This window comes from Aythya fuligula, chromosome 2 (genome assembly GCF_009819795.1).
Source record: "Aythya fuligula isolate bAytFul2 chromosome 2, bAytFul2.pri, whole genome shotgun sequence".
Taxonomy (NCBI): domain Eukaryota; kingdom Metazoa; phylum Chordata; class Aves; order Anseriformes; family Anatidae; genus Aythya; species Aythya fuligula.
In genome coordinates this window covers 39,508,434-39,536,053 of record NC_045560.1, presented here as the reverse complement: position 1 = coordinate 39,536,053, position 27,620 = coordinate 39,508,434, and the positions used below count along the sequence as shown (strand labels likewise).

General features: G+C 35.6%; 1 protein-coding gene across 1 annotated transcript in view; it reads left to right on the top strand.

Moving 5' to 3' along the window:
* Positions 1 to 27,620, top strand: part of ZNF385D (zinc finger protein 385D) — a 428,814-nt gene that overhangs the window by 293,440 nt on the left and 107,754 nt on the right. Inside the window, exon 3 of the mRNA XM_032180709.1 lies at positions 531 to 673. Coding sequence (XP_032036600.1) covers positions 531 to 673 — 143 coding nt within the window. The remainder of the gene's footprint in view (positions 1 to 530; positions 674 to 27,620) is intronic.

Sequence of the window (27,620 nt, the reverse complement as noted above, 5' to 3'; positions counted from 1 at the left end):
AGACTTGTATTGATCAACTGTTAAGGTAGCTAGGTGTGTTGTTTGCTAAGTGTAGGCTGACTCAGAAGATGTAAGTTTGGTTAATTAAAGAAATTAAATACCTGCAAATTACATGACGTTCACAGAGCAGAACAGCTAGTTGTTCTTTTTCTTTGGAAGCAGTTTTCTTGAAGAGTGTTGAGTAGTAGGGCTGGGGTAAAGCACTGAAATTGTGAGTGAATGAGACTAGCTGAAGTTCTGAAGGGAAGTCAGGTGTGCACTGAGCTATTGTTTTAGTTAATCCAGGGAGATAAATGGTTTATTAGCTAATTCTAAATAATGAAAGATTGATATCTGAAGCAGTTATTAGTAAAGACCTATAACCAACAGTCAGTCGGTTGCACTCTTTTACAATAATGTAGTAATTTTGTGGATTAAATAAATCTGTATGTTTAACCCAATATTGATATTTATTGTTGCTTTTTTCTTTTTCTTTTTTTCTCCATGTTTATGTTACTTGCTGAATGCCTTCTATCTCTTTCTGCGCATAGGTGGTACATGCCAGAGCCCTGCTCTTCCAGCCTTAGTGCGTCCTCCTGCTCCACCTTTGCAGCCGTCGCTGGATATTAAACCATTTCTTCCGTTTCCTCTGGATACTGCAGCAGCAGTCAATCTGTTCCCCAACTTCAATGCAGTAAGTACACTCCTAACAGTTACTGTCCACTTCAGTGAGCCACAGTTTCCACAGAAGGCTCAAGAGGGCACAAAGTAGAATTTTATGTACTCAATTAAACCTGGAATATTCTCTCCCATATTGAGGGCCAAATAGCTCTTTCAGACACACTGGTAGGCCATAAATTAAAGCCTGGATGAGTGCTAGCCAGAAATAATGTAGAAGGAAAAAAGGGATATGATCCCAAGTGACATGCAATAAAGTTGCAGGACATATCCAGTTCCAGGCCTTGTGAGTTCCCTGCTCTAACTTAAGACATGCAGTTTTCATAACATAGCGTTTGCTGCAAACATGAAAACCAAGTGATTCTACATCTCATCTCCAACATCCTTCTTGAGAAATATCTAAAATTTGCAAATCAGAGGGGCAAAGTTTATCTTTGTAAATGGTAAAAAATAAAATAAAATAAAATAAAAAATAGGGCAATTAAAGCAAGAATGGAAAAAACATGAGCTATTCACTGGCAAACAATCCTTTTTCATTTCTTTTTCTTTCTTTCTTTCTTTTTTTTTTTAAAAAAAAAAAGATTAGGATACATTATATCTCACCCTTTAAATTAAAAGCAAGGTTAGATTTCTCTTTAATAATTTCTTAATTTATTCATACTATCTAAAGATTTAGAAATCTACTTACTACTTCTTAGGTATTTTCATTACTTTACTGACCTAAATAGTGAGTGTTTCAATTTGCCCCTTTCTTGCTGAGGTATTTAATGCTGTAAAAGAAAGAAAAAAATTAAATTGATTTTAATTTTATTTTAACTTTATAGAATCATGTCACTTTTTAACTCTAGGATTTTCTTTTCTTCATTTACCAGTGCTACATATAGGAAAAGAAAAAGTTAGGAGTGTGCTTGGTTACTTACTCTGAGAGACATAGAGAGAGGTGGAAATTGTTATGTCATAACATTACTAATTAAAATATAAAATCTTAATTAAAGAGCATACCAATTCTAGAAGTGATTTGTAGTAATCGATAGCAAATTTCAGTAATTAAATGTTTATTTACCTTTCATGTGTGTTTTGCTTTAAAGCAATTGAACTAATTATGAGAAATATTTATGCAGTCTTAAATGCAAGCAATTGTATAATGCAAGCATTAATAGAGATAAGAGCAGCTATAACATGAACGTCTTAAAATACTCAGAAAACATAAGTCAAAAAATCATTACAAAGAAACTGTCAAATTTTAAAATGTATATACATATGCAGTAAAGTTTTAAAAAGGGCTGGTGTTAACCAAGTTAAAACCTGAATAACACATTATGATATGTATTAATTAGATTTAAGTTTAGTGTACTCTAAAACTCTTACCAGTTTTGTGATCACTACTTATATTTAATGCAGGAGGCCAGCTGAATTATTATAAACATTTTATTAGAATTTATTTTCTATTTTTTTTTTTTCAGGATTTTCCGTACTTTGGGATTTTCAGATAGTTTTGTTAACAGACTGTTAATTGTTAAAAGACTGATTGTGTACTATTCATATCTTGGGGAAGTGGACAGAAGTAATATGTGCTGATATTAATTTAGAAATAAAAAGGTAAAAACAGACTCATAGCAAAACCCTGTTATTCCTGAACATCATCTTAGAAGTATATCTTTATGTGTAAGCACTGTAGTTGAACTTTAGAGACTCCTTATCTCAAATTCTTCAGTAATCTGAGCCTAGGTTTCAAGGATAAGACCAGCAGCTCTTTTTAACAACACACTGAAATGCATTCCCATGCAAAGGGCTGCTTCTTCTGATGCATGGCCATCTGCCAAATCTACCTTTCCTGAGTGTGTCAGTCCTGAGTGTGAGAATGCTGTCATCTGAGCTGCCGTCATTTGCTTATAGACTGTTCCTTGCAACGTGACCTTTGCCTTCTCATCATGTGTGCTGACATGCAGCATCATCCTCAGTGTTCCCATTTTCCTTCTGAACAGTACATTATTGAACGCTGCTATGTTTAGCTCATATGCCAGAGCTGGTTAATGGCATCCTCCAAACATGAAGGCTAGCTGAGTAGTTATGCATATTTCCAGAAATTCTTTCCATGCTGACGAATCTTTGGGGACGCATCAGCTGCTGCTGAGCATTGTCAGTGTAAAGAGAAGGTAACCCACAAGCCATATTAGACTTTAAACAGAACGTCTGACAAGTTATTTAATTATGTGAGTGTGAGACAGGAAAGCGTTTCACCAAAAAACAACCTGCATAAATATACATGCCTGTGAGTTGTTGATAATGTTTTATATTTATTGACCTCACAATCCTGCACAGTGTAAGTGGAGAAGCATTTGTACAGAACCAAGGTTAAGCAGGTGGTCAGTAAAAGACCTAAAACTCCAAAAACCTGAACTGGATGTTCTCTCTCATGTTGCAGATAAATTAGATTTTGCCTTGATTTGAGACATCAAAATTGTAGATAGGGTCTTAGGAAATAGATTTCCTCTTTACCTTTCCATAATTCTACAGAAACTAATCTGTTTGGCATCATGTCTGGGCTACTTCCCAAGAGTCTAGAAGGAATTCCAGAGTTTTGGCTATTTCCAGGCCAAACACACTTTTCAACAGCTTTCCCTCGAGAAGAGCAATGGTCAAGGAGGTACTCAAGTAAAGATGTGTCATATTGCAGAGAAAGGAAGCAGTCTCTAGTTATGGCAATCCTAAATTAGCTTGTGAGTTTGGTTATAATAAGCATAAATATCTGGGCTAATCAGTCTAAGTTTCTTTTAAAAAGATAACAGAAAAACAGACAATTTCTTCATTTGTTCAAGTGGAGAAAAATGCACAAAAGTAGCTTGTAATGCAGACATCCTATGTATCTATGTTGGGATGAGGTGAAGTGAACCCTGAAAGTTTCCCATTCATCTCTGATGACTATAATGAGGGACTGGCTCAGCTGCGTCTACGGTTGGTGAGATGAATCCCACATTAAGGGACAGGTCATAAGCTATTCACGGCTGATATCTTAAATTCCACTTAGAAATCAGATGACGGAAGTGCTGACATTGTATTGTATGTCTACAGAGACATGCTTCTACTTATTAAGCAGTTATGCTAGCTTCTAATTATATCTAAAGACAACTTTAAAGGAATTTGAGTATTCAGGCTAACTGGATGTAGGTATTAGGGGAGGTGAAAGCAAAGTAATTTGCTTGCTTGATTTTTCATACCAATGGAGATTCTCTTAGGCATATACTCAAGATCTAACAAAAATAAATGCTGATCTTAAGTACACCATAATAATAACAATAATAGTGAGGTGTATTTTATAACATTTTTCACTCTAATTCAGTTTATTTTCTTTGTTACTAATGACTTTTGGTCTAAAGCTATCTCAGTTTTTTGATGACTGCCTCTGAGGAAAACATTCAGCACTGATTTCTGTGAAGTCAAAAGCTTGCATCCAGGCAGAGAATAGAGGAGGTAAAAGGTCTGTGCAAACCTTTCTCAATAATGTCTCTGGACACTGTGGAAAGGGGAAAGTAAAAAACAAGTAACCACAGAAATGCAGGGATGATAACCTATGAACCTTTATACCATTCATTTTCATGAGGGACATTTTCTATTTGTACAAGAAAGCTTAAAGCAAACATACCAATTAACAATCTGGTTAGCTGAACATTTGTAGGTGCTGTACTCGTAATTGTGAAGTAAATGGGTACCCTCAAGTCCTATGTAGAAAGGAATTGTAAAAACACAGATGTTAAAATTGAAAACAGTACACTGTTGTGCAGACCCTGAAGAATCACAAGTTCATTGCAAGTATATCTGTTAGAAAATGATGAGTTAAGTGTATGGGATGTACATGGATACATTTTATGAATGAAAGAATCTGACAACATACAATACTTATGTAGCTTTCTAATATGTGTTTTGAAGAATGTCAGAAAAAAATAACCTGTCCATTCTAAAAAACGTTTGAGATCATTTAGCAAACACTTTGTATAGTTCTGTGTTTTCAATCTTGAAATATTATTTATGCCTCATAGACTGTGGTATGAGCAAGATCTGTAGTGGAAGAGGTCCACAATGTAGAAGATCCGTGTAAATGCTTGTAAGCAGAAATAGAGATACTTCTTGAAAAGATCCATCCTAACTCCAAAATAAGGCCTGATTTTCCCATGTTGTCAGTGGAAGATTTCCCCCCCAAAAAAATCCTTTGGACAGAAATATGATTACATTTTAGACTTTCAACTTGCAACTTGGAAGAGTGGTAGTAATGTCAGAACTCTACTAAATTTGGATTGAAAAGTCCTTGTTACTCTACAGATGTCTTTTTCTCATGATCTATCTGTAGTAATCCTTGTCCAGTCTCCTGATTTTTCTTGTTTGTTTGTTCTCGTGTACTTTCATACTTTCATGTACAATACTTAAGGCTTCATGTATCACCTTCCCCTGGTAGAGTTTTACTATTTGGGAGGGAACAGTGGATGTTGCCCATAGTTTGGAGCCTCTAAGGCAGTGCTTCAACAGTGGCTTGTGTCAGAGTGCTAAGGTAGTTCTCCTTGCTTCCTGCAGCTTTCACAGCTTGGTAACTGTGAAACATCCTAGCAGCTCTGAGGACAACATAAATGCTATGCTCTCTGTTTACAGAGGTGATGCTTGTATTTGTATGTATCAGTAGGGAGTAATTATGGCTGGCTTTCAATAGGAGCCATTTTTCTCCACGCTCTGTTCTTGCTGCCAGACTCTACCTGGCCTGCAACCACCAAGTTAGCTCATGTGGAGCAGAGCTGCCTGGTTGTTGGGAAATGCAGTCTTGTCCTGTTGTGCCAGGCACTGGATAGAAATAGACAATATAGGAAACCTGCCTACTAATAGTTATTTCTGGAAAGGGTTATGCCAGAAAAACTAGATAAAACCTATCTAAAAGCTGCCAGAAAACAGTTTTGAAATATTTTCCTAATACTCTTGTCCTGGGTATTTTTTTTTTTTTTATCTTGAAGAGAGATATGTGCTACAAAGCTTACATGCCAGTTTTCTGGATATTATGAATAAGATGTAGCTTTTGATATGGAGGAGCGGAGAAGATTTTTGAAACATATATATATATATATATATATTATTATTTTTTAATATTAGCAGCCTGAAATTTGCCCCCTCCCCCTCCCCCTCGCCCCGTCCCCCCCTTTTTTTTTTCTTTATTTCATGATTTCTGACATAACTGAGCAGGAAAGCTTGATGAGAGTTCCTCCCCCCCATATTCTCATCATTTGCAATGGTGCTTTTTTCAGCATGTAAAGTCCTTTGAAATTAAATAGTGATGGTTTGCTGTCAGAATTCTTTGTTTCCATAAAGGCATAGTTGGGGGACAATGCAATAGCCTCAGTTTCATGAGAGTCAAAATGGAATATTGGCTATGTGGAAGAACTTGGCAGTAAAAATACAGTCTGTGCTGCTAGTGATTTTTAATGTTATTTTTGTGAAAAGGACCCTTATCAGGTGGAGAACTGTACTGCATCAAATTGGTAGTTTGTCAGACAAACAGAGGGGATTATTGCTTCTGGGGATATTCTTTGCATGGCTGCTCATTTACAGGTGTCTACAAACAGGGGTTTTGGCTTGTTGTTTCCCTTTCCATAGCACTGTAATTGAGCTGTAAGATAGGTATAGTCTTCTTTATAGTTGATATCTCTATTGCTGTTTAGCTTAGTATTTTTCAAAAAAAATAAATGCAAAAAAAAGTATTAGGATGATTGCAAAAAATAATGGTTGGGTTTAGGAAGTCTTTATTCATATAACACTTTCATCACTGGCCAGGCCATTTAATTAAGAAGTCTGCAGGGCAAGAAGAGGGATCAGGGAGTGAGCAAACACAAGAAATCTTGGCAATTCAGATGTTTTTATTTGGTGCTTGCAAATCAGGAATGAGTCAACATCAGTATGAAATATTCAATTATTCGAATTGGCTAGATTTATTTGCCTTGTATTTAAATCCTTAATCTATGCCCTGGGCTGTGTCTGAAATAACGGTATTGCTCTGATTCTGTGATGTAGAAGAAGTGTTCACAGCTTGGGAAACATGGTAAAATTAAGTTCTTTGTCTTCCAGTTATGAGTTAGTTTAAGGTGGTTCTGGATCTCCAGAAATACCCGATCTGTCTGTTTTTCTATACAGCCTATGCTCTGTGTCATGGACAGGGAACAGAACTCATATTCTGGCTTTGTATGAGCGTTCCTGCAGCTCTGGTAACGTTCCTGTGGTTGCTTGTGATTGCATGGCAGTTGTTTTCCATCACACTCCAGTGTGGCTGAGAAGTAGTATCTCAGCTCCCTAGAAATTGTCTCCAGTGTGTTTTCTTGTATTTTCTTTGGACTTGGTGCAAGGGTAAGGATCATCCTACTAAATCTAACCTTAAACTAAAACTAACTTTAATCCTTTTGCAGCCTTCTCAAAAATGCGTAGCCTCTGCTTGCAACTACTGTCTGGGACTCCTGTAAGTTTCAACATAGGCATCAGCAAAGTTTTTTGTTTTTGTTTTTGTTTGTTTGTTTGTTGTTGTTGTTGGTTTTTTTTTTTTGTTGTTTTGTTTTTGTTTCTGTTTTGTTTTTTGTTTTTATCTTCCTCTTAGCGTTACTTTATGTTTTAGTAGCACTACTGGCCCCAGTATTGGAATTACTTGCATTTCCTCACATCTTATTTGAACAGCTTTAGGATTATGCTCCAGTTAGGGAATTAGCAGCTTCCTATGCTTATGATGAACAGCTGTCACCTGTTATGACAAAGATGACAGCAGTGTTGAGAGTGTAGAGGAGTTTGCTAATGGGTGAAAATGAGTAAATACCATAAAAAATCAATTAAAAAGTTTTATTTTCATTTAAATTAAATTTGTGCCATGTATACTACAACCTTCTCTGATTGCTTTCAGTCAAAATTCAGGTTTCTAGGATGCACATTCTCCTGGGCAAGCAAATTTTATGATTACCTTAAAATAGTGTAAGTTTTGTGTCATATCATGTTGCTGAGCAATAATATGCCTATGCTGGAATTCATCTTTGTAACTGTAATGTGGATGCAAATCATCCAACCATAGCTGTTTCCTGGTTGCTGTCCAGTTTTTGGAGAGTAATGTGTACCTTTGGTAAATCTGTTTTCATTTATCCAGATGACTTATTTCCAGTATGCATGTAATAGTATCACCTGTGTTTGGCCTTTTCCAACTATTGTCTCAGATGGTATTTAGCTCTGCGGCCTCACTCAAGGCCTGATGTCTCGCTGCTGGTGGTCATTTTAATGACTGTAACCTGCAGATTGTATTTGTTTTCATCTTTACTTTAGGGATGTTGGTAAGGTGCTGTTCCAGCGGTCTGTTCACTAGCTGAGTGCAGCACGTGCACTTCCACCATGTGTTTGATAGGTTGTGATTTCTTCAGGAGTTTGTTGGCAGTGTATTACTTCCCAGTTACTAAGCACCTTGTAGCTGGAGAGCAGATGTCTGTGCTGCTCCTTTTTGCCATTAGAGAATGGAGGACATTTAACTCATCTCCACCAATTCCAAAGTCTGTAATTGACTCAGAAGGTCTGAGGCAGAAGCACCATTTGTATAAGCTTCTGACTGCACTGTGTTCATACAGTGTAATCTGTACAGTAGGTTATGGAGTATCAGCTTAAAGGTGTTTTCATTAGCAATGTTGTAGGCTAGAAATAATCTCTGGACAAAGGACTGTATCTTTTACTATTTTTTACTTTTACTTTACTATAATTTCCTAGAAATGTCTTACAGAAAGCTATGTTTTCTGTGTTTTTCTCTTTCTCTCTATTTTTGATGTATGGAAGTGGTTTCTTTTAATTGTTGAAACAATCAAGAGGATCTAAATATCTCACATACTTGCTTGTTTAATTGATGATAAATAATACTGAAGGAATAGACTTTCTGAGTTATCTCATCTTGCTAGAGGGCACTGCACAGTGGGCTGACAGATAAGTTGCTGTCAGAAAGTCATAGTATCCACAGCAAAGGCAATAGCACAGCCTTTACTGGGGACTAAGGGTCCCTCAGGCATTTGCTTTCATGCAAAACAATCTCGTAAAGGAAATTAAATGAAGTGCTCTTCAGATTTGTCAAGTCTTGATGAGTGGAATTACTTAAAACTAAATTTTATAAAGCATTTTAAATAATGTTTTAATCAGTTGATGTTTACACCCTTTGTCTTAATAGCACTCAGATGAAAAAGATCAATGATTATTTTATTCTGCAAAGACTATAAAACTTTAATGGGTTGCATAATAAGTATAACTCATAAAATCTACGGTTTAAATATGGATGATTATTAACCTGTTTTTAAAAGCTGCAATTAAAGTGAAAAGGAATTACTTAAAGAAATGATTTGATTACTGCAGTCTAAAGAGGGAAAAGAGTGATAACATTTTAAAATCACTATTATTTCTGTTGATGAGACAGACATTTACAAAGATTTAAAACACGAATCTTTCCTGCCTTAGGCATGTTTGTGTTGCTAACCTATCAACTTAGCTGAATAACTACTTACCGATCTTCACTTTTTTCTTGTTTGCACAACCTGAAGTTTGTTCATCTTAGGACTTTCAAAGTTATCTGTTGAAAAAAGTATGAGCTTGCACAACAGGTAATTTTACACTAAGTAAACACATTCCTAAGCACAATTATCTCCTTAATTGCATATTCATAACATGCAATAACATTTCTGCTGTTATTCAAGAATTTGTCCTAGAACTCCCCTACTTTTATCTTTTATGATAATTAAAATGTTTGAGGCTCTTTCTCACTATTCTTAGTCACAGTAGTTTAGGCTAGTAAATGACACATGCTGAAGTCATCAATCTGGAGTCATCTTATGATGCAAAATCTCTGATGGAATATTTCTGTAATGTTCTTTTCCTGACTAATTTATTTTACCCCAACATATATATATTTATTTATTTAATAAGGGAAGAAAATCCCAAAAGGTTTCATGTTAGATTTGTACAGTAGAATTGGAATATAGAACTCCAAATTCTCATGCAACTACTGTTTTTCCTGGCATCTTTCCTTTGGCTGTTCTGAATACTTAGAGTTATACTGCTTAAATATCAACACACATTAAATTAGTAATCAAAAAAAATATATCATAAATAATAGTTCAAAAGCCTGTATCTCAGGAAAATGTTTTTGGTTTTTTTTTTTTTTTTTTTTTTTTTTTAAATATGTAGTTTTCTATAACATATGTAAGTATCAAAGTCTTATTATTGAAAAGAATACAAATGAATGAATTTCTATTGTATTTTGTCCAGTGTCAAATGTTGTGTGATGTAAAAAGTGTAAAAGATGTTGTGTGAGTAAAAAGTTTTAAATGACATATTACACATATAATTTATGATCAGAAAGAATCAGAACTTTTAAATAAATTCTTTAAATTTATAATTCTTAAGATTCTAAGACAATCAGAATAGAGTGGACTGTAAAAACTGTCATAATGACTCACAACAGAAAGTTGTCTACAGCTGCATGAAAATTGCAGATTTAAAAAAAAAAAAAAAAAAAAAAAAAGATATATATATATATATAAATTACAACTGAAGGTGGTGTTATACCTGCTGAAAAGCAGACCAAGAAGCAGTTTATTTCAGTAATTTGCTATGGAAACTGTTATGGAATTTCTAGGATGTCTGAATGGCAACAACGGTGATCGTAACAAATAGAAGTCATGGCAGGAGTTCCTAAAGTTGTATAAAATAACTCTGAAAAGGAAATATTTGAAAAAAAAAAAATATAAAGGCTCAGATGCAGACCCAGTTATTCCTGAGACATTTGTCAAAAAGCCAGAAAAGGCATAAATTTGTAGCCTTAATTTTCTCTAATCCTGTACAGTTATCACTGGGCCTATCTGTAGTCCATTATGTCTATGTTGTATCAAAACATAGTTCTGGAGATCTATGTCCACCATACTAAGATATCAGTTTGCGATCATAAAAATAATATAGGCTGATTATCAGATGTGTTTTAGTTCTTGAGTTAATCATCTCAAGTTAATCATGCGTGCACAAACCTTTAATTTCAATGGGTAGGGTTGATATATTGATATCTGGGGATAATGAAATGAGACTGTAGCAAAGTAACAAGCTATATCTTCTCTCTGACAATTTAAGAAAGAACAGAAGAGTAGATAACCAACAGTAAATATACCAACACTTTCCAGACTCTACCTCCAGTGAAGTGTATTTTAGGAAGTTCTTGAGCTAAATGTGTTGACTTGGCATGTGATAGCCCTCCATGAAGTAACATGCTGACCAAACTGAATCAGCAGGAAAGTTTGTTGATTGTAATTACTAATGAGGTAACTTGAGTTTCCTCTTTCACCTCTCCAGATGGTGCCTAATGTACTCAGGCAGGGAGAGGTATAGGAAAATTTCCTTGGGCAACCTGAATAAGAGATAGGAATATGTGAACTATGACTTGTTATAATCAGTAGAAGTCTGATCAAGTCTGATCTAATCAGAAGAATGATTTTTGATGTGCTATGCTCATGGAAGCTGGAAGTAGATGAAAAAATATCCATCACTTTACTCTTTTTTTTTTTTTTTTTTTTTTGAAATGTACCGATTTGTCAATGGATCCAACCCATTACATTATTGGTGTTGCTAGGACTCAGATGACAAAGATTAATCATGGGGGTGATGCCAGAGTTAATTATAGCAGTGCCCTCCCAAACAGCACTATCAGCTCTGGGAAGCAGTAAAAGCTATTGTTGGAGTTAAGAAGTAACATGAGAGAGGAGCAGCAGTGCAGACATGACTGTCGGTGAAAGGATTGGAAAATAAAGGATATATGGCATTGGGCATGGAAGAGAGGTGGGAGGAAGAACAGAAGGCTTCCAAGAAGAGAGACTTAGAAACTATCTCAGAACAGGTATTTGGAAGATGCACTTGCCACAAACACACTCATTCACTCACTAATATTGGAAACATTGCACAGCAAGTTAAAGTATCCAGTTTTGACTTACAGTGCTTACATCTTTGTTCCTGGCAGGAATGGTTCCTTTCCTTTTTAGTTACCTACTTTATGCAGGAAATTAGTATCTCCTGATACCATCTGAAACAGGTTTGTTCTCTCAAAATCTATTGTATTTATTGTTAATTTACTGAAGCTATACCTTTTTGAAACCTAATTTTGATTTTCTCTCTAAATTTGAAAGAAGAGAGAGAAATTACCTTGGTACTTACTGAAAATATCTCAAAATGAACTAACACAGCACAAAATTAAAATGTCTGTGCCTTTGAAATCAAATAAAATCCTTCTGTAAGAACAAGTCCTCAGATACTTAAAAAGTCATAGATTCGCAGTTGTTCGCTACCTGTTCCTCAGTAAGGATTACCTGATGAAGGGGAATTGTTCTTAAATTTTTCTGCACAGACAATAGCACACATTTTTGGTAAGTGCCTTTCATTTCTTTTAAGCAAAGCAATAGATCAAATCTACTTCATCAAATACAGTGTATGCATGTCTCCTCTGTAGTGTCTCCTCTCTTCAAACAGGCTCTTTCTGGAATATGAAGTAGTGTCTGTTTCAAATGACACCAAATTGCACAGAAAGTAGGGATCTGAAGACTAGCTTTTATGTTATTTGCTAGGACTCCAACATTCAGTTGATTGGGAAAAAGCTGTATTTCATTTAGAATTATTCCCTTTAGCTTTCTTCACAAACTACTGCAACTTTTTCAGGAGTCCTCCAATTTCTTTTTTAGAAACTGCTGTAATATGGCAACAGATCTGGCATATAAATTGATGCTGACCCTGAGGGTAAATAATTCTCTCTGTGAGTTGCTAAGTTTAGTGTCCCTTGAGCAGCTCAGGTGAAAGTACAAACAAACAAATTTATGTGGTTAATGGTACTTGTACTAATACAACGATAGGATCAACTTTGAATGTAAAAAAAAAAAGTAAGAGAAATAAGTGTTAATTTTGAAAAAAGTGAGACTTTCTTTTTTTCTAGTTTAATGAGAAATTGACAGAACCTAACCAACTCTGAACTCAAAAATAAAAAAGCACACTATGTATGAAATATGTTAGGATTCCTGTCCTTGCTTATTCAGTTCTGTGATTTGATTAGCGTATTTGCCTCATCCTATTTGGACCCAGAGTAGCGTACAGTTAAATTTTATCTACATTTCTTAAAATAGCATTTCAGTGGACTAGAAAGTGGCATGAAAAGGTTGTGAAGAACAACCTCAAGTTCTGTAATTAAACATCTCAAAAATTTGTTAGGCTTTTCAGTAAGATACAAGATTAATCAGTAACACACACAAAAAAAAAACTAGTTAATACCACAATAAATGTTTAGTGTGCAACTTCTCTTAAATATGAGGAGGATTAACAATCATCTGCTTTGGTCTTTAACTATCATTAAAAACATTTACATCTTCAACCTACTCAGTGATTTAAGATGATTATATAACCAGAAGATTTTTTAGATAGCTACTGCTGGCAAGAAGTACATGTATGCATTATACCAGATTTCTGAGCTATGCTAGGAAATGATTATCTTTGTAGGCTTTTATTATATAATAGTATCAAAAATTGATTTCAGTTAGTTTTTCCTGACTGTTCATAATGCAGAATGAGAGAGAAACTGCAAATTTTAAAAAATTGAGCTGAGGGAGCACATTTTTGCTGATTGAGATTATTCTTAAAGGACTTGGCATTTTTATTGGATAAAAGTTACTTACCTTACATGTAACAACATTCAGGTAGTTTCTGAACTTAAGAAAATTCTGTATGGCAACAGGAGCTTGTGAGACACATTGGAACCTTAGGAATTTAATTTGGATTCTGCTTTATAGTCAGCCTAAAACTCCAGTTTATAAACTAGCCATGCATTGTTTTCTTTTTCTCTTTTCTCCTCATGTTGTCTGTGTCTGTAGTAGACTTTTTGATGCATTTCTTCCTCAAGCCAGTAATACTGGAGCACATAGAACAAAAGAAAATCTGTTCAAGTTAGTCTAATGAGTTTGAACCTCAAAGGTTCTGGCTGAAATCAGTCTTTTCAAACACATCCTTAAACTTTAGTTTATTTCATCTGTCTGTCTATCATTAATTTTACATATGAGTTGTCAGTTCTGAGTAACTTTACTTTTGTGTTAACATCCATCTATTTTGTTACAACAAAATCTATACAAGCCCTTCTTTCATATCTGATGAAGCATCGTTTCAAATCTCCATAAAGGATTTTTTAAGTAAATACTGCTAAAATATCACCATGTTACCTTGCATTTGAATAGTTATGTGGCAACACGTGTGTGCTAAAACTGTGGTTGTAACCTCTTAAATTGTAATTGCAAACATTATTTATCAAGTCTGTTACTATTGGTCATTTGTTTGGTTTACAATTGAGTCCTTTGTTTGGACCAAGTGCAATGTCCTTATGTACCCTTTGGCATGCACAACCTAAGCAGGTTGGCAGAAATCAGTAATTTCAGCAAAATGAGTCTCAACTAGTTCTGCAGATTGTTCCTCCCCATTAGCTAATGACAATTCTCAGGGCCTAGTCAAGCTTCTTCTGACTTTGGGAAAGCAATTTCTCCCCTTTAATGCTCTATTCTACTAGTCATTTCTGTAACAGGGAGTGATAGTGCATTCATGCCCTCTAGGCTGTGTTTCCATGCTCTAGTTTTGAAAACTGGCTAACATTCACAGAAAGCTTGGAAAATGTAATGTGCCTGGAGAGTCCTACAAGTGTTAAAGGATTACATCTGCACTATCAAAATATTTTATGCCTCAATAATAGTTATTTTTGAGTTAAAAACACCCTTGCCTTTTTCACCCAAACTTTACAAAATAGTTAGCAGTGATGGACTTATCAGTGATGACTGCTTGATGCCATCATGTAATTTCTGGTTTTATGTGAATATCTATCATAACTATGCTTCAGGCAAAATTATGCCTTAATCTCTAAGGGCATTTGTTTCTTTTATCCATTGCTTCATCCAGGCCAGAAGAAAAAAAAAAAGGTAAAATATGTGATTAAAGGTAAGTCTTACTGTTATTGCTTAAACCTAATCTGTTTGGGGGACTGCCTCATAGGTCCATCTCCAGATAAACACTTGAAAATATTAGATCAAAGCAAATAAGCAAAAACAAACTAAACAAACAAACAAAAGGCTTATCTGGAATGATTTACTGAAACAATCCCCTGTTCATTCTAATACCTCTCATTTTCCTGTAGTTTTTAACTTTACAGTGTCTCCCTGTGAAGCATATGGCTCTAACTCTTGAGCTTTTCTTAACTTAGTTACTATTCATGTATGATTTTCATTGCCATCACTTTCTGCTGGCTCTTCCTTAGGTGATTAATTAAAGGAATTATTTTAAATATATTCAGATTTTGCCTTCTAATCAATCTTAAGGAAGTGATTTAAACAAAGAATGCAAATGAGTATATTTCAGCTGTGAAGACAAATGGTCTAATCCAATTGTGTATTAGACCTCAAATTGTCATTTATGTAATGATTTAAAAGGCAAGGTAGTAGACATCTCTGAATGCAGTGGCAGAAAGACCCATAGAAAGTAGATTGCAATAGACTTCCCTGGCTTTTTGGTTAGAAAAAGTAGAGAAAGAGTTTTGGTGCAAAGTGGGGAAAATTAACATTGAAACAAATTATCAGCATTTTCTTTACTTGAAGGTAGAAACTCGCAGTCATTAAATAGGTTTATTCACTATAACGATAATGCTAGTTAAAAGATCAATGTTGAAAATTAGGATATTTAAATACATTAGTATGATCTGAGATACACAATTTGAGGGCATTCCAATATTTAAAAGAAAAATCTGGCTTTTATTTCCCTCACCTCCATGTGCTGAACAATTCAACCATGTATCAAAATAAGCTGCTAAATGCCCACTGTATGAGGATATAACCAAGTCATATTATGAACTTTCTTGCAGAAATTTAAGTTAAAATGGATGAGGTGTCTGACCTAAACTGATTTATAAAAGCAAAAGGTACAATATGAACCAACTGTTTAGCACCTTCCAGAGTCAATGCAGAAAGATGTGTAGTTACAGAAAGCAACTATTCCATCTGAGGCACTTACCTGGAATGGCACTAACCATCTACAGGAGGCACTTATCTCCTCTAACTATAGTACAAACCTGGATTATTACCTTAGACATCTATATTATAGATTACTATAAATCCTATACTTACAATGCTGTCTTACTCTGTTTCTGAGGTAGCCAATTTATGCAGGGAATTCCAAACAGATATTAGGAAGAATTTATTTTCCATAGTGAATATTGTCGAACACCAGACTAGTTTAGCCAGGAAAGGTGTGGACTCCCTACCCAAGGAGATAATCAGAACTTCACTGGGCAAAACTGCAAGGGCCTGGGTACAAGAGCCTGGGAAAGGCTGCCAGTTGGTGTGGCACCGGGGAGGTTCAGCAGATGGCATCCACAAGCATGTTTCAAGCTACATTACTGTGTGCATTCTAAAGGCCTACAGTAAAGCAGGGATACTAAGACTATTGTGTTGAGAGGAGATAAAAACCTATGAAAGGGAGCTGGTGAAGAAGCAAAGCAGGAAGGATTCTGTCCAGCCTGCAAGGAAAGACTGTTAGGGAAAAGTGATATGTTGTGTTGTACGAGGAAGCTACATGTCACCTACACAACTACTTTTCTTTTCCTAGAGATCTAGAAACAGTGACTAGACTCTGTTCAGATCATTAGCTTAGATGTATATGGGGGTTTTAGTGTTAGAGCCTGTACAAAATATTTTATTATCTGTTTATGTAGTAATAGAACAAAAGAGGTATGGCATACAGATGGAAAGTGGCATTTTTAATTAAGCTGTGATATCGTTCTCTACTGGATATTTACAAATTGTCATTTCATCAAGAGGAGGCCACTTTTTAATACAATGTAGTTTTGTTTTAGTATCAATTAAGGAATAATCATTTCTAAGTGTTTGATGTCTTGAAAGTAAAAGACATTAATACTGCTTATAAACAGTATTTTAAACTTCATGCAGTTGCTTGAGCAGAACAGATGCTGACTGAGTGCTTCAATTAGACAGTGAGATGTTCAATTTGGAAAATTCAAACTGTGAGGGAGAAACTCACAATTAGAGCTTAGGTTTGGCCTGCATTCTGCTTGCCGAAACATCTGCTGTAAGGCAGTGTGTTCTTTTGATGTATCATGAAACAAAGCGCCTTTGTTTAATTTTTACCTGCAGTTTAATGACATAACTATTGAAATTCAGAATATATATGTTTGGGTGTACATTCTTATAATTTTTCTTCATGATGTGATGATGTGACCAGTCATATAGACTATTCTAGTCTGACAGTGTTACTTATTGTAAAGGGCTGACGAGTTTTTATTGTGCCAACTCTGCCTGTTGTCTTAGTATCCAGTACTGTGTTGTTTAAAGACTAATGCATGGGGGCAGGACGTAGAAGCCACTGCAATGGGCATTGCATAGATCCTTCTTTTTTAGTTATCCGTATATATAGAAGATTTAAATTTATTATGGTGTGAGTTTGGCTGAAGTAGAAATTCAAGCAGTAAACCGTGTTCATTACTTTGATCGATTTGCAGTCAATACATTTACTCTTTTTCTTTTTTCTTTTCTTTTTTTTTTTTTTTTTTTCTCCAAAGTAAAATGGCAGCTAGAAATATATCAAGGACTCCAGAAAAATCACATCATTTTAATATTATCTTCTACAAAGAGAAAGGGATAGAATTCTCCATGCTGGTCTGCAAAACCAACTTGTTGTAAGCAAGAGTAGGTCCAACTGGTAACTGATATCTTGATAACTGATATTCTGATTCCTGTCAACTCAGAATGTTGATTTTGTTCCTCAGTGTCCTGTGCACCTCATTTTCTTTTTGGTGGGTTAATGGAGTTGCAAAGACATTGGTATTCAATTCAGGTACAACAGATCAGTGGACAAGCAAAAGATTGTCTTGAATCCTTCTAAATGGTGTAGTATCGTCTTACTACAGACTCAGTTTCAACAGCAGGATGAGGTAGCAACCATTTTTTCATGCACAAAAATGGTGTGAAGCAGAGACCTGAAAATGGGCTATTGTCAGACTCTCAAATGTAACACCCATTATTTCAACTGACATTGAACTGGTTATCTCCATTGCTCAGACATACTGAATTTTCTTGTGTAGTTTGGAGATGGCATAATGGTTTAGATAAATAAACTGTCTTTCTGAGTCATCTCCAAATAGTAACGTTGGATGTAACTAGATTCCATGTGGTATATTTTTAATTTTAAGAGATTAGGAGAATCTTTTAACAGCATATTCGTGAGTAGTCTTGTGGGGTGAGGGACACTAAAGGAGGGTGATAAAGTATTTCACTGCACATATTTGCTTTAATCTGCATTTGGTTATAACATAGAATTTTACCTATGTGTCAATTATAGCTTCTTAGTATCATTGTTGCCTCAAAGAGAAGACGTATGTCTTTTCTAAAACAATGCTTTGTTAAATGTTGTTAAAGGTTATGTCAAGCAAGCATAGAGTTAATGGAAACAATCAAATTGTTTATCAATCCATTTGTTCTTTCAGAGACAGCTAATAAATTCTGTAAGAACTACTTCACCTTTCCCACTCCAAAATATTCCTGAAGTTTAGGTTTTGTGTATCATCACTTAAGTAGTCATTCCAGCTCAGTCTCAGACAAAATCCTTTTAATAAAATTCACATATTACTATATTTTTTTCATTATTAGTTTTAAAAAAAATAAATATATATATATATTAACTTTGTTCTGCTCTGAATTGGAACCTTCAGCAAAGAATTTTGCCTTTAAACTACCATTATGCATCCGATTTAGCATGCTAATCCTTGAGGCATGTATCACACCATGTGACATGCAATGGTCAAATACATTGACTGTTCTTAGGGAACATTAATAATAAATAAACCCATCATAGCCCAAAAGTATGGTAGCTTCTGTTATTAGCTCAGAATGGTTGTTCAACACCTCATAGAGAATTCATTCTAATCTAAGATTTATATGGCTTGATTTATTTTATATCAAATTTGCTTTTATTTTTAAAAATACCTCAACTCCTTTTGTATAGATATAAATACAGGCATTGCTGGATGATAGAACAACATGCAGATTCAGTGACCTGATGAGGAAGGGGAAACCTCAGTAGTAACAGTAGTTAGTGAGAAAAGCTGGAGTAAAGTGTATGTTTTAAATTTTATGTTAGGAGTAAACTAGACAAGATGATTATGTTGAAAGCCTCTTTGAAAGAGGAATGTTTTGCAAGAAACTGTAGAGAACAGCAGACTGAAGAGTGAAGGAAATGTCAGTACTCACCCTAAGGCAGTCAGTCATTCCACTTCCTCTGAGAATTTTAAAAGTAAAATCTTAAGTGTTTTCTTTCAACCTATGCATTTTTTAGTGTGTATATAAGGTACTGTGCCTCTGAGCTAGTGATTTCCCATGTATTCACATGTTAGTTTATAAGCTGTACCCTATGTCTTCCTGTTAATCTCATAGCAGAATGACAATTGTCCTTCTTAAGTTTATCCACCTGTCATCTTATGTCATCATTCTGTCCCACCTGGGTCATTTTCGAGATTCCTCATGACCAGTGTCAATGAGGTGACAATGACACTGTCCTGCTCTCTCTGTAATTAAAGTTTATCTAGTAGGGACAAGTTCAGGATGTGTAAAGCTCTCTGAATTCTGCCTGATTTTGGTACCCTAATTGACAAACAGGAGAAAGAAAGATGAATCCTATGAGTGAAGTTCAAGTTATTGCAGGAGGGGAGTCAGAAGGAATAGGGAGAACTGTATGTATCTCTAAACTGTGTTGTTTGTATTGACGTACCCTAGATCTCTCCAGGAATATTTTTCTCATAAATCAATGGTCTAAAGCACTACCTGCTGCTGAAGAGTAGTAGCTCTTACTTTGATTTTTGTAGCAGTGATTGGTTCCCTGTGGTAGCAAAACTGGGCCTTTGTCAGCAGTGTAAACACTGAAGAGCAAAAAAGAGCAAGTGCCAGCAAGAGTTGTGATTGTTCAAACCAGATTTTAGATGCAGTGGAGTGTTTGGTATTGCCACTTCTTGCAAAGTAACCCTTCACTGATACAGTAGCATTGCCAAATTAAGTTTGATCTGTTATTCAAACGTAGCTGCTTAGCAACTATTCTCTGTTAATTTACGAAGAAAAAAAAGTTTTTGGAAAAAAAAAAAAAAAAGAAAAGGGAGAGAGAAACAGAACAGGCAACACCAGAAACCTCACAAATGCTTTGGAACAAGTATTTTTATATGTGGCTGTGGAGTGGAGAAGTTGTATTATTTTGTATCAGTATTTTATATTATATATGCATAAGATTACCTGCTTGGTATTATTCTGGCTCAATAAGGAAATTAAATGAGGCTTTAAGGGAGGAATAGGTATTACAAAAAGCAAAGAAAGATATACACCTTATCTCTGGAAAGAATATTGAAGCTCCTTACAGAAAAAAATGATGAGCTGGTCACCAAAAAATATCGACCTTTTGTACACCAGAGTCTAAGCGAAAAAGATTATTTCAGCCATTAAAAATTCCTGCCTAGAGAGAAAAAGTGAATGAATGGAGAGCAAATTCTTAGATGGACACATCAGCTGCAAAAGTGCAGGAGGAAATGTGTAGGAGGAAAGACCTTCTCCCAGCTTGGGTTTAGGTGTTGTTTCCAAACAGATAAATTACTTTTGTGAGAAGTACTGAGATAATACTAAGAGCCAGTTCTTCAGACCTTGCGTAGGCTTAACCCTTTTCTTTACCTGGTGTATCTGGATTTAGTTAAAAGGGGCCCCCTCTAACTGTAAGGAACTGTTGGAGTCCCTTTCATCAGCTTCTTTAAATGGGCACCTTAACACAGGCATGCTGGGGAAATCTTTTGTGTTTTTTTTTAGGATGCTTTTTGAAGAAGCAAAGTTATAGCAGAAGCTTCGCTACACGTAAATCTTTTGTTGTCCTTTTGTATGGCAGTTTCTATCCTGCTTTGGTAATTGGAATAGCCAGGGCAAAGATGGTTAAATGGATAAGCAGTAGGTCCAGGACTAAACCTCTTTTATATCATCTGAGGAACTGTTTGCTTTACAGGACTTTGTCTGGACCTGTTCACCACAGGGAGTCCTTTTATCTATCTGTTTCAGTACTTAGCTTCAACAACCCTGGATTATTGGTCTAAAACAATACAGTCATTTTTTCATCAGATTCATAACAGAATTACAAAATCAGAATTAGTGGAATCTTGCAACTTCTGCCATTGCATCTATGTTTGTATCATCATATAATGACCTTTATTTTTTTATTTTTACAAATGTAGTTGAGCTGTAAAATGGCAGTCTATTTCTGTATACTACAGAAATAGATAATGCTTTATTTAAGATGAATATGTTTAAAAATTAGGCATTCATGACAAAATTTCTAGGACTGTGAAACCTTTGGAAGTGTCATATTCATGCCACATTAGTTCAAAGTTATAAGAGAGAGCATTCAGATGAAACACCAAAGGATAGGATGTTATAATACTGCGAATCCAGTATGGACTTTAGGCCCTAATTCTTCAAAGCATTTAAGCATGCATTTGCACATCAAAGGCATGCAGACCTTCTACCCAGCAACTTCTGGTGAATTACATTTTGGTGAAGCATATTACATTCTAGATGTCTAAAAGGCAAAACTTGGCTATGCAGAATGGTCATTTCAGCTCTTGCTGACAGGACCTTCATTATTAAAAGCAAGTAACCAAAGAGATTTTGGTTAGATTTTGTATTGTCTTGTAATTGCCTTAATTACCTTCATTTTGCATTAAAATAATATTTGTCTTTAAGATGGTGTTTGAAGAAACCTTTACATGGTATCTTCATTTGCTCTAGATTTGCTTTTGATTTTAGGTAAATATATACCCAATAAAGAACTATAGAGTTTGGAGCAAAAGCATGTTCTCTGTGGTTACAAATTCCTGAAAAGAGAGAGTACAATGGGAAAGCCTGCAAAAACCTTCAGTATAGCAGCTGAACTAGGCCCTGCAATAACATATCTCATGCACCAACAGAGAGAACCAGTTTTCCCTGGGAGATGTTTTTGTTTGTTATTGAATATGCTTTGTAATCAGAAACACTAAAACTAATAATTAAAAATTTTTGACTAAAACCTGCATGATATTTCAAATTAGATTGGAAATGTACAATAATATACAATGGAAATGTTCTGCACCTCCTTCAGCACTTACTGCGTTGCAGTCAGATCCATCCTAACAGGGTTTATCTGTTATCTCATTCAATTCCCTCAGAAAAATGAAATTATCTATTTCTCATTGTGCTCTCGAAGCAGCAAATTCACTAGGTCTGTAGAATTTTTTTATTTTTTTTGTATTGGGTTTATAGTCCTTTCCTTCTTTTCTGTGCAAGCTTATCAACATTTATAAATCAGTATTTATTTCTAAAATACTTCTCTTGCCCTACTGCTTAAAATTATACAATCCTGACAAGTAATGCTGTATGTGACTATTTTCTTTTGGGAGGTCATGATGGAGTGACAAAGAGAGGAAATGATATTCACAGTATAGCATATTAGAATACTTGCTTATTCCTATCACACTGGAATGGAATTCTTACCAATTTACAACATATTTTCATAGCAGTATAATTAATTTTATGAGGGGGGTCAGGGGCTTTTTTCCCTATGTGGTAAATTATGCTAACTCTTTGTGAGTTAATTAAAAATCTTATCTGTTAATTATCTCCAGTGTGTGCAAAATAGCTGTTCATGTAAGTTAGGATTTTTTTAATCATTGGCATCTTACTCTCTAAGTCTGAAAAATGTGCTACTATACAAAATTTTGATTTACAACTTTAATTGAAAGGCAATAAATGGTGATTAGTATCAATTGTCATGTCTCTATTACAAACAAAATTAATTGTGAGTGATGTAAGTATGAAATGTAAGGAAAGCCATTATTATTTAATGAATCTCACTTACATAAACACCAGTAATAGCATTATCACCATTTTTGTTAGTAATATAGCATTTTGTAGTTACACACCATTTTTGGGCATAGTCTGGGAAGACTAAAATCATCCTAAATTCTGTGTTTACTTGGGATAATAGTGTTATCAGTGATGCAAAGGATTTACCTCTAAACTGATTTTTTTTAGGCATAACTTAAGAATGATTAACATTTTTATTTCTCATACTACAAGTAAACCTAAATGTCTTAATATTGTTTTTAAAACCACTAGCTAGAATTGCCTGTATTGAGGGAAATATTTTTCAGATGCAACAGTCACTGTTTGATTTTTATTCATGCCACAGCTCACGTATGCATGTGTCTGTTTCTTCTTGTTCCCCCTCCTCCAAAAGAAGTGAGGCATGTAATGTGTCCAGAAAAGGGCAGCTCTGAAGTTCATTATCAGATTTATTCTCTAGTGTTAGCTCTGGTTTGTGAAGCGATTGTGCATAGGTTCACAGGCAATAAGATGATTTTTAAAAAGGCCCCTAAAGAATATTGCATCTCTTTTCGTGTCATAAAGTCAAAAACAAAAGACAGACAAATTAAGAATGTGGTAAAAGCTTGGCAGGGACACTTTTAAAACTGATGCAAGTACTGAATGCATAAAATCAGTAATCAAGTTGGGAGTCATATGTTAGAAGCAGCAAATGTGCTACATTATCTACAAAGATAACACACAGTGTTCATTTTTCTTAGTAGCTAATTTAACTACCAGGTTTTTATTGCTTCTTCTGCTCGGTCCTTCCATTATTAGCTGAAGTCGACATTTCCCACAAAAGTTCATCCTTGGTAGTAATAATTTGCTGCCATATAAAATAAATGACTTAACATAAAAGATTTTACTGATTGCAGTGCCAGTTGGCACTTTCTTCTTCTCTGTTGAAATGAGCACAACACATTGTCTATAACAGCTGCACGACTACCCTGTGACCGCAGTGTGTGTTGCAAGTTTTAACGTTATTGCTTCTGTATGTATTTTTCTCCCATAAATTATTCTTTACAGAAGAATGTTAATTAGTAACTGATAGATATAAAGATTGCCAGGGACAGCCCATTAATTCCATTTACCTTAATGGCACTTAGATCTTAGCTTGCAGTACAGCTGTATTCAGGCTGCATTATAAATGTAATTTTTTGCATCATTAACTACCCTGATTAATTTTAGACAGCAAAAGCATAATTTTAGAAACAGAGGACTCACAAAGTGCCACTTTAAAGTTGTAGCTTTGCTCTTTTATATTCATCTCATTGTAAACAACACAGGTTTTGAAAATTTTGTCAGGGAAATAGTTTTTCTCCCTTTCTTATTAATTAACTCATACCTTGAACTAGTCATTTCTCATTTCTGCATTTACTTATTTTTGTTGGTGGTGGTTGGTTTTGTTTTTTTTCTATTTTTTTTTTAAGTGCTTTTTTGTAACATGTTTTGCTTTTGACTGGTGCAATTAATGGATATTAGCATAGCAATTGACCACTATTAGCAAAGTGTTCATTATGCTCGAGAATTACTAAGGAAAGAACAAGAATTCCATGTCTGATTTCTGTGGAGGCTCCAGAGAGGAAATGTTGCCAGAAGGTTTCATTATGATTTTCATGTTTGGAAATCATGAATGCCCTGGTTAGAAGCAATTCACTATGTTGGACCAAACAAGAACACAAATTCAAATACCAGCCTCAGACAGGAGCAGGTTTGATGAAGTGGTGGCCTTCCAGAGAGCAGCCAGGAAATGGCATTTTCTACTTGAATTCATGCTTAGGAAACGTGACCTGCCTTATATCTTAAAAGGTTTTGCCAGGTGGTGTTTTCTGGCTTGTTCTTCTTTGATTTTGATCAGGGAAATACAATGTAACCCTTCATTGTTTGTGTGCCTTAGGTGCAGTATTGTCTCATCGCTGTAAAACTGATGTGACAAATCCCCACCCTGCTATGTGCATAATGCTATTTAAGGTGTTAAAATTCGAGTTGCAGTTGATAATGAAAAAGACAAGAAGTGACAGAAAGGAAGAGAAAACTTGTGCTGGTAATAATCATGAATCTGAAACAAAAACAACAACAAAAATCAACAGTTAATCAAAAGATGATACTTCAGAAATGCCCTTTCTAAGCAGTGAATGGCTAAGGTGCTGAAGGACTGTTCTCAAGAACATACAGAACAGTTCCTAATTTTTTTTTTTAGAATCAGCCAAAACTTGAATTGGTGAGTTAGTATGCTCATGTAAAGTGTGAATGGAACATCTTTTTGAAGGGGAGAAGAAGGAGAAAAGGTTTTTAGTGATTAATTGAAACTGGTGATTGCATAGATGCCTTTTTTCTTTTCAATGATTTCTCCTATGTGGAAGGGTTTGAGTAGATACAAATCCACTTTATCGTAACAAACAACACATTTGTTTTTAATTTTGTATTTCAGTCTCTGGGCTTCCTTGTCTTTCAGGCTGTAGGCAAAACATTGCAGAAGCAATCTGCTAAAAAAATTGCAAGGCAATTACCATAAGTATCATTCTTTCAGTAGAACCTGAAGAGGCTGCAGCACAGCCATGGCTGGGACAGAGTTAATTTTCTTTGTAGAGGCTCACACAATGCTCTAATTTGAATTTTGATGAAAATAGTGGTGATAATACACCAGTGTTTTAGTTGTCATAGAGCAATGCTTACATAGAGCCAAGGATTTTTCTGCTTCTTGTGCTGCCTGGCCAGTGAGGAAGCTGGAGGTGCCCAAGGAGCTGGTAGAGGATACAGCCAGGACAGCTGTCCCAGACTGGCCAAAGGGGATTTCTCACATCATGTGGTGTCATTGTCAGCAATAACAGCTGGGGAAAAGAAGGAAGAAGGGGAGGACATTAGGAATGATGGCATTTGTCTTCCCAAGAAACCATTATGTGTGAAGAGCCCTGACCTTCTGGGAGTGGCTGAACACCTGCCTGCCGATGGGAAGTAGCAAATGAATTCCTTGTTTTGCTTTGCTTGCATTTGGGGCTTTTGCTTTACTTTGTCTTTATTTTAATCTCATGAGTTCTGTTGCTTTTGCCTCTTCGGTTCTCTCCCCTATCCCACTTGGGGAGAGTGAGTGGGTAAGTGGCTGTGTGGTGCCCAGCTGTCTGCTGGGGCTAAACCAAAACAAGCACTTTTTAAAAGTCATATGAAAAGAAGAAGGGTAGAGGTTTGGAACACTGAACTTTGCAGCTTCTCCTGAACAAAACATGGTTTGTTTGTGTGTGTATTTGTTTTGTAGTTGTCCTATCCTGCAACAGAAGTGCTTGCAGTTCTCTTGAGAACTGCCAGGCAAATGCTTCCATCTCACTAGGTGAGATTGCGATTCGAAAAGAACCCCAAGACCCTCATGAGGCATAGTGAGGAGTTGGCTAAAAGTGCTACTTTGAGCTGGGAAGAAGGGGTGGATAGGGAAGATTTAGGTTAGAAATTAGGATACATTTTTTCTCAGAAAGAGCAGTCAGGCATTGGAACAAGTTGCCCAGTGAGGTGGTGGAATCACTGTCCCTGGGGTTGTTCAAGGAAAGGTTGGACCTTGTGCGTAGGGACGTGGTTCAGTCGGTGACATTGGTAGGAGGGTGATTGTTGGAATGGATGGATGATCTTGAAGGTCTCTTCCAGACTTTATGATTCTGTGATACAATGGGTTCAGCTTTGCATTCAGGCATAGACCTATTCAGTGACCCTGAACCACTGCTTGCTCTCAGTTCCTATCTGTAAGATGAGGATATTTCCTGGCCTTTTAACTATGTCACAAAGATCTTGGTCATTAATGATTAATAATAGCACATGAATGTGTACAGTTATGTAAGTATTAAAATCTGTACATAATTGTCAAAGCTGAGATCCAAGGTCAGGTCTTGATTTGAATTCATTTCATCAGTGTTGAGTTAAACAAGAAGAAGTGCTTATGGATAAGGTTCATCTCTAATATTATTTCAGTATAAAGCTGAAAGTACTTTACAGTAGCAGGAGGAAATATAATGTTTTTGTTGATGATGGTATTTTTATAATCACAGGTAATTCAATAGATAGAAAATAAAAACAATCTCAGTGTTGAGAGCCCTGCGGGTATCTAAGACAGGAGCAAAGCCTTTTCTATTTGTACTGCATTTTTTTTTTCTTCCTTCAAGAGTGTGTTAGTTACTGCTGTCTTATTAGGTCCTTCTTACCTATTCTGTGTTGTATATATCTGTGGTGCAGAGTTTTTCAATCAAGACAAGTCATCTGTATGGTTTCCATAGGCATCACGTTATACATAAAAAATTGATCCTTCACATAACCAGAGCTGCATCATTTCTGTATCGTGGAGTTTCTTTTCTGAAAAGATTTGCTAGCAGTGCAGATGCATTTTAATTACTTGACTTTCAGGCAACGATGAGACAGTACACAGGAAATAAAATTGTCCTCACATCAGTAGGTACTTGTATGAGGTACTCCGGACATAGATGATTTTGAATGAATTATGCCTCTGCTGTATAGTGCTAAGGCACAAGTGGGTTTGCCAAAAGTTCTAGTGCATCTCAGTTTTCATATGTTAATTACCTGCCTGATAAGTGGTCTTTCTAAAGTACTGTGAGATATTCAGATGAGACTCCCTATTGTGTCTAAGTTCATAATATACATGAAATCTTTTTCACTCTGATTAATTAACAATACTCGATGGCACCCTCGCTTCACTGAATGCTCTGGATAGGGAGGAGTGATACTGCTGTTCTGGCCTGGGGTAGACTGATGAAATGGAAGAACTCTAGAGGCTACTTGCCTGCAGTATCTTGGTGTACAGCTGTTTCATCTCTTCCCTTTTGATCAAACTCTGGTTCCCATCTGCATGTGTTTGCTCATTTGGGCTTCCACCCTAGAGGAACACAGAGAATCCCTTTTCATGCACTAGTCTATAGCTTATAACACAGTCATCAGCTATGACTACCTTGT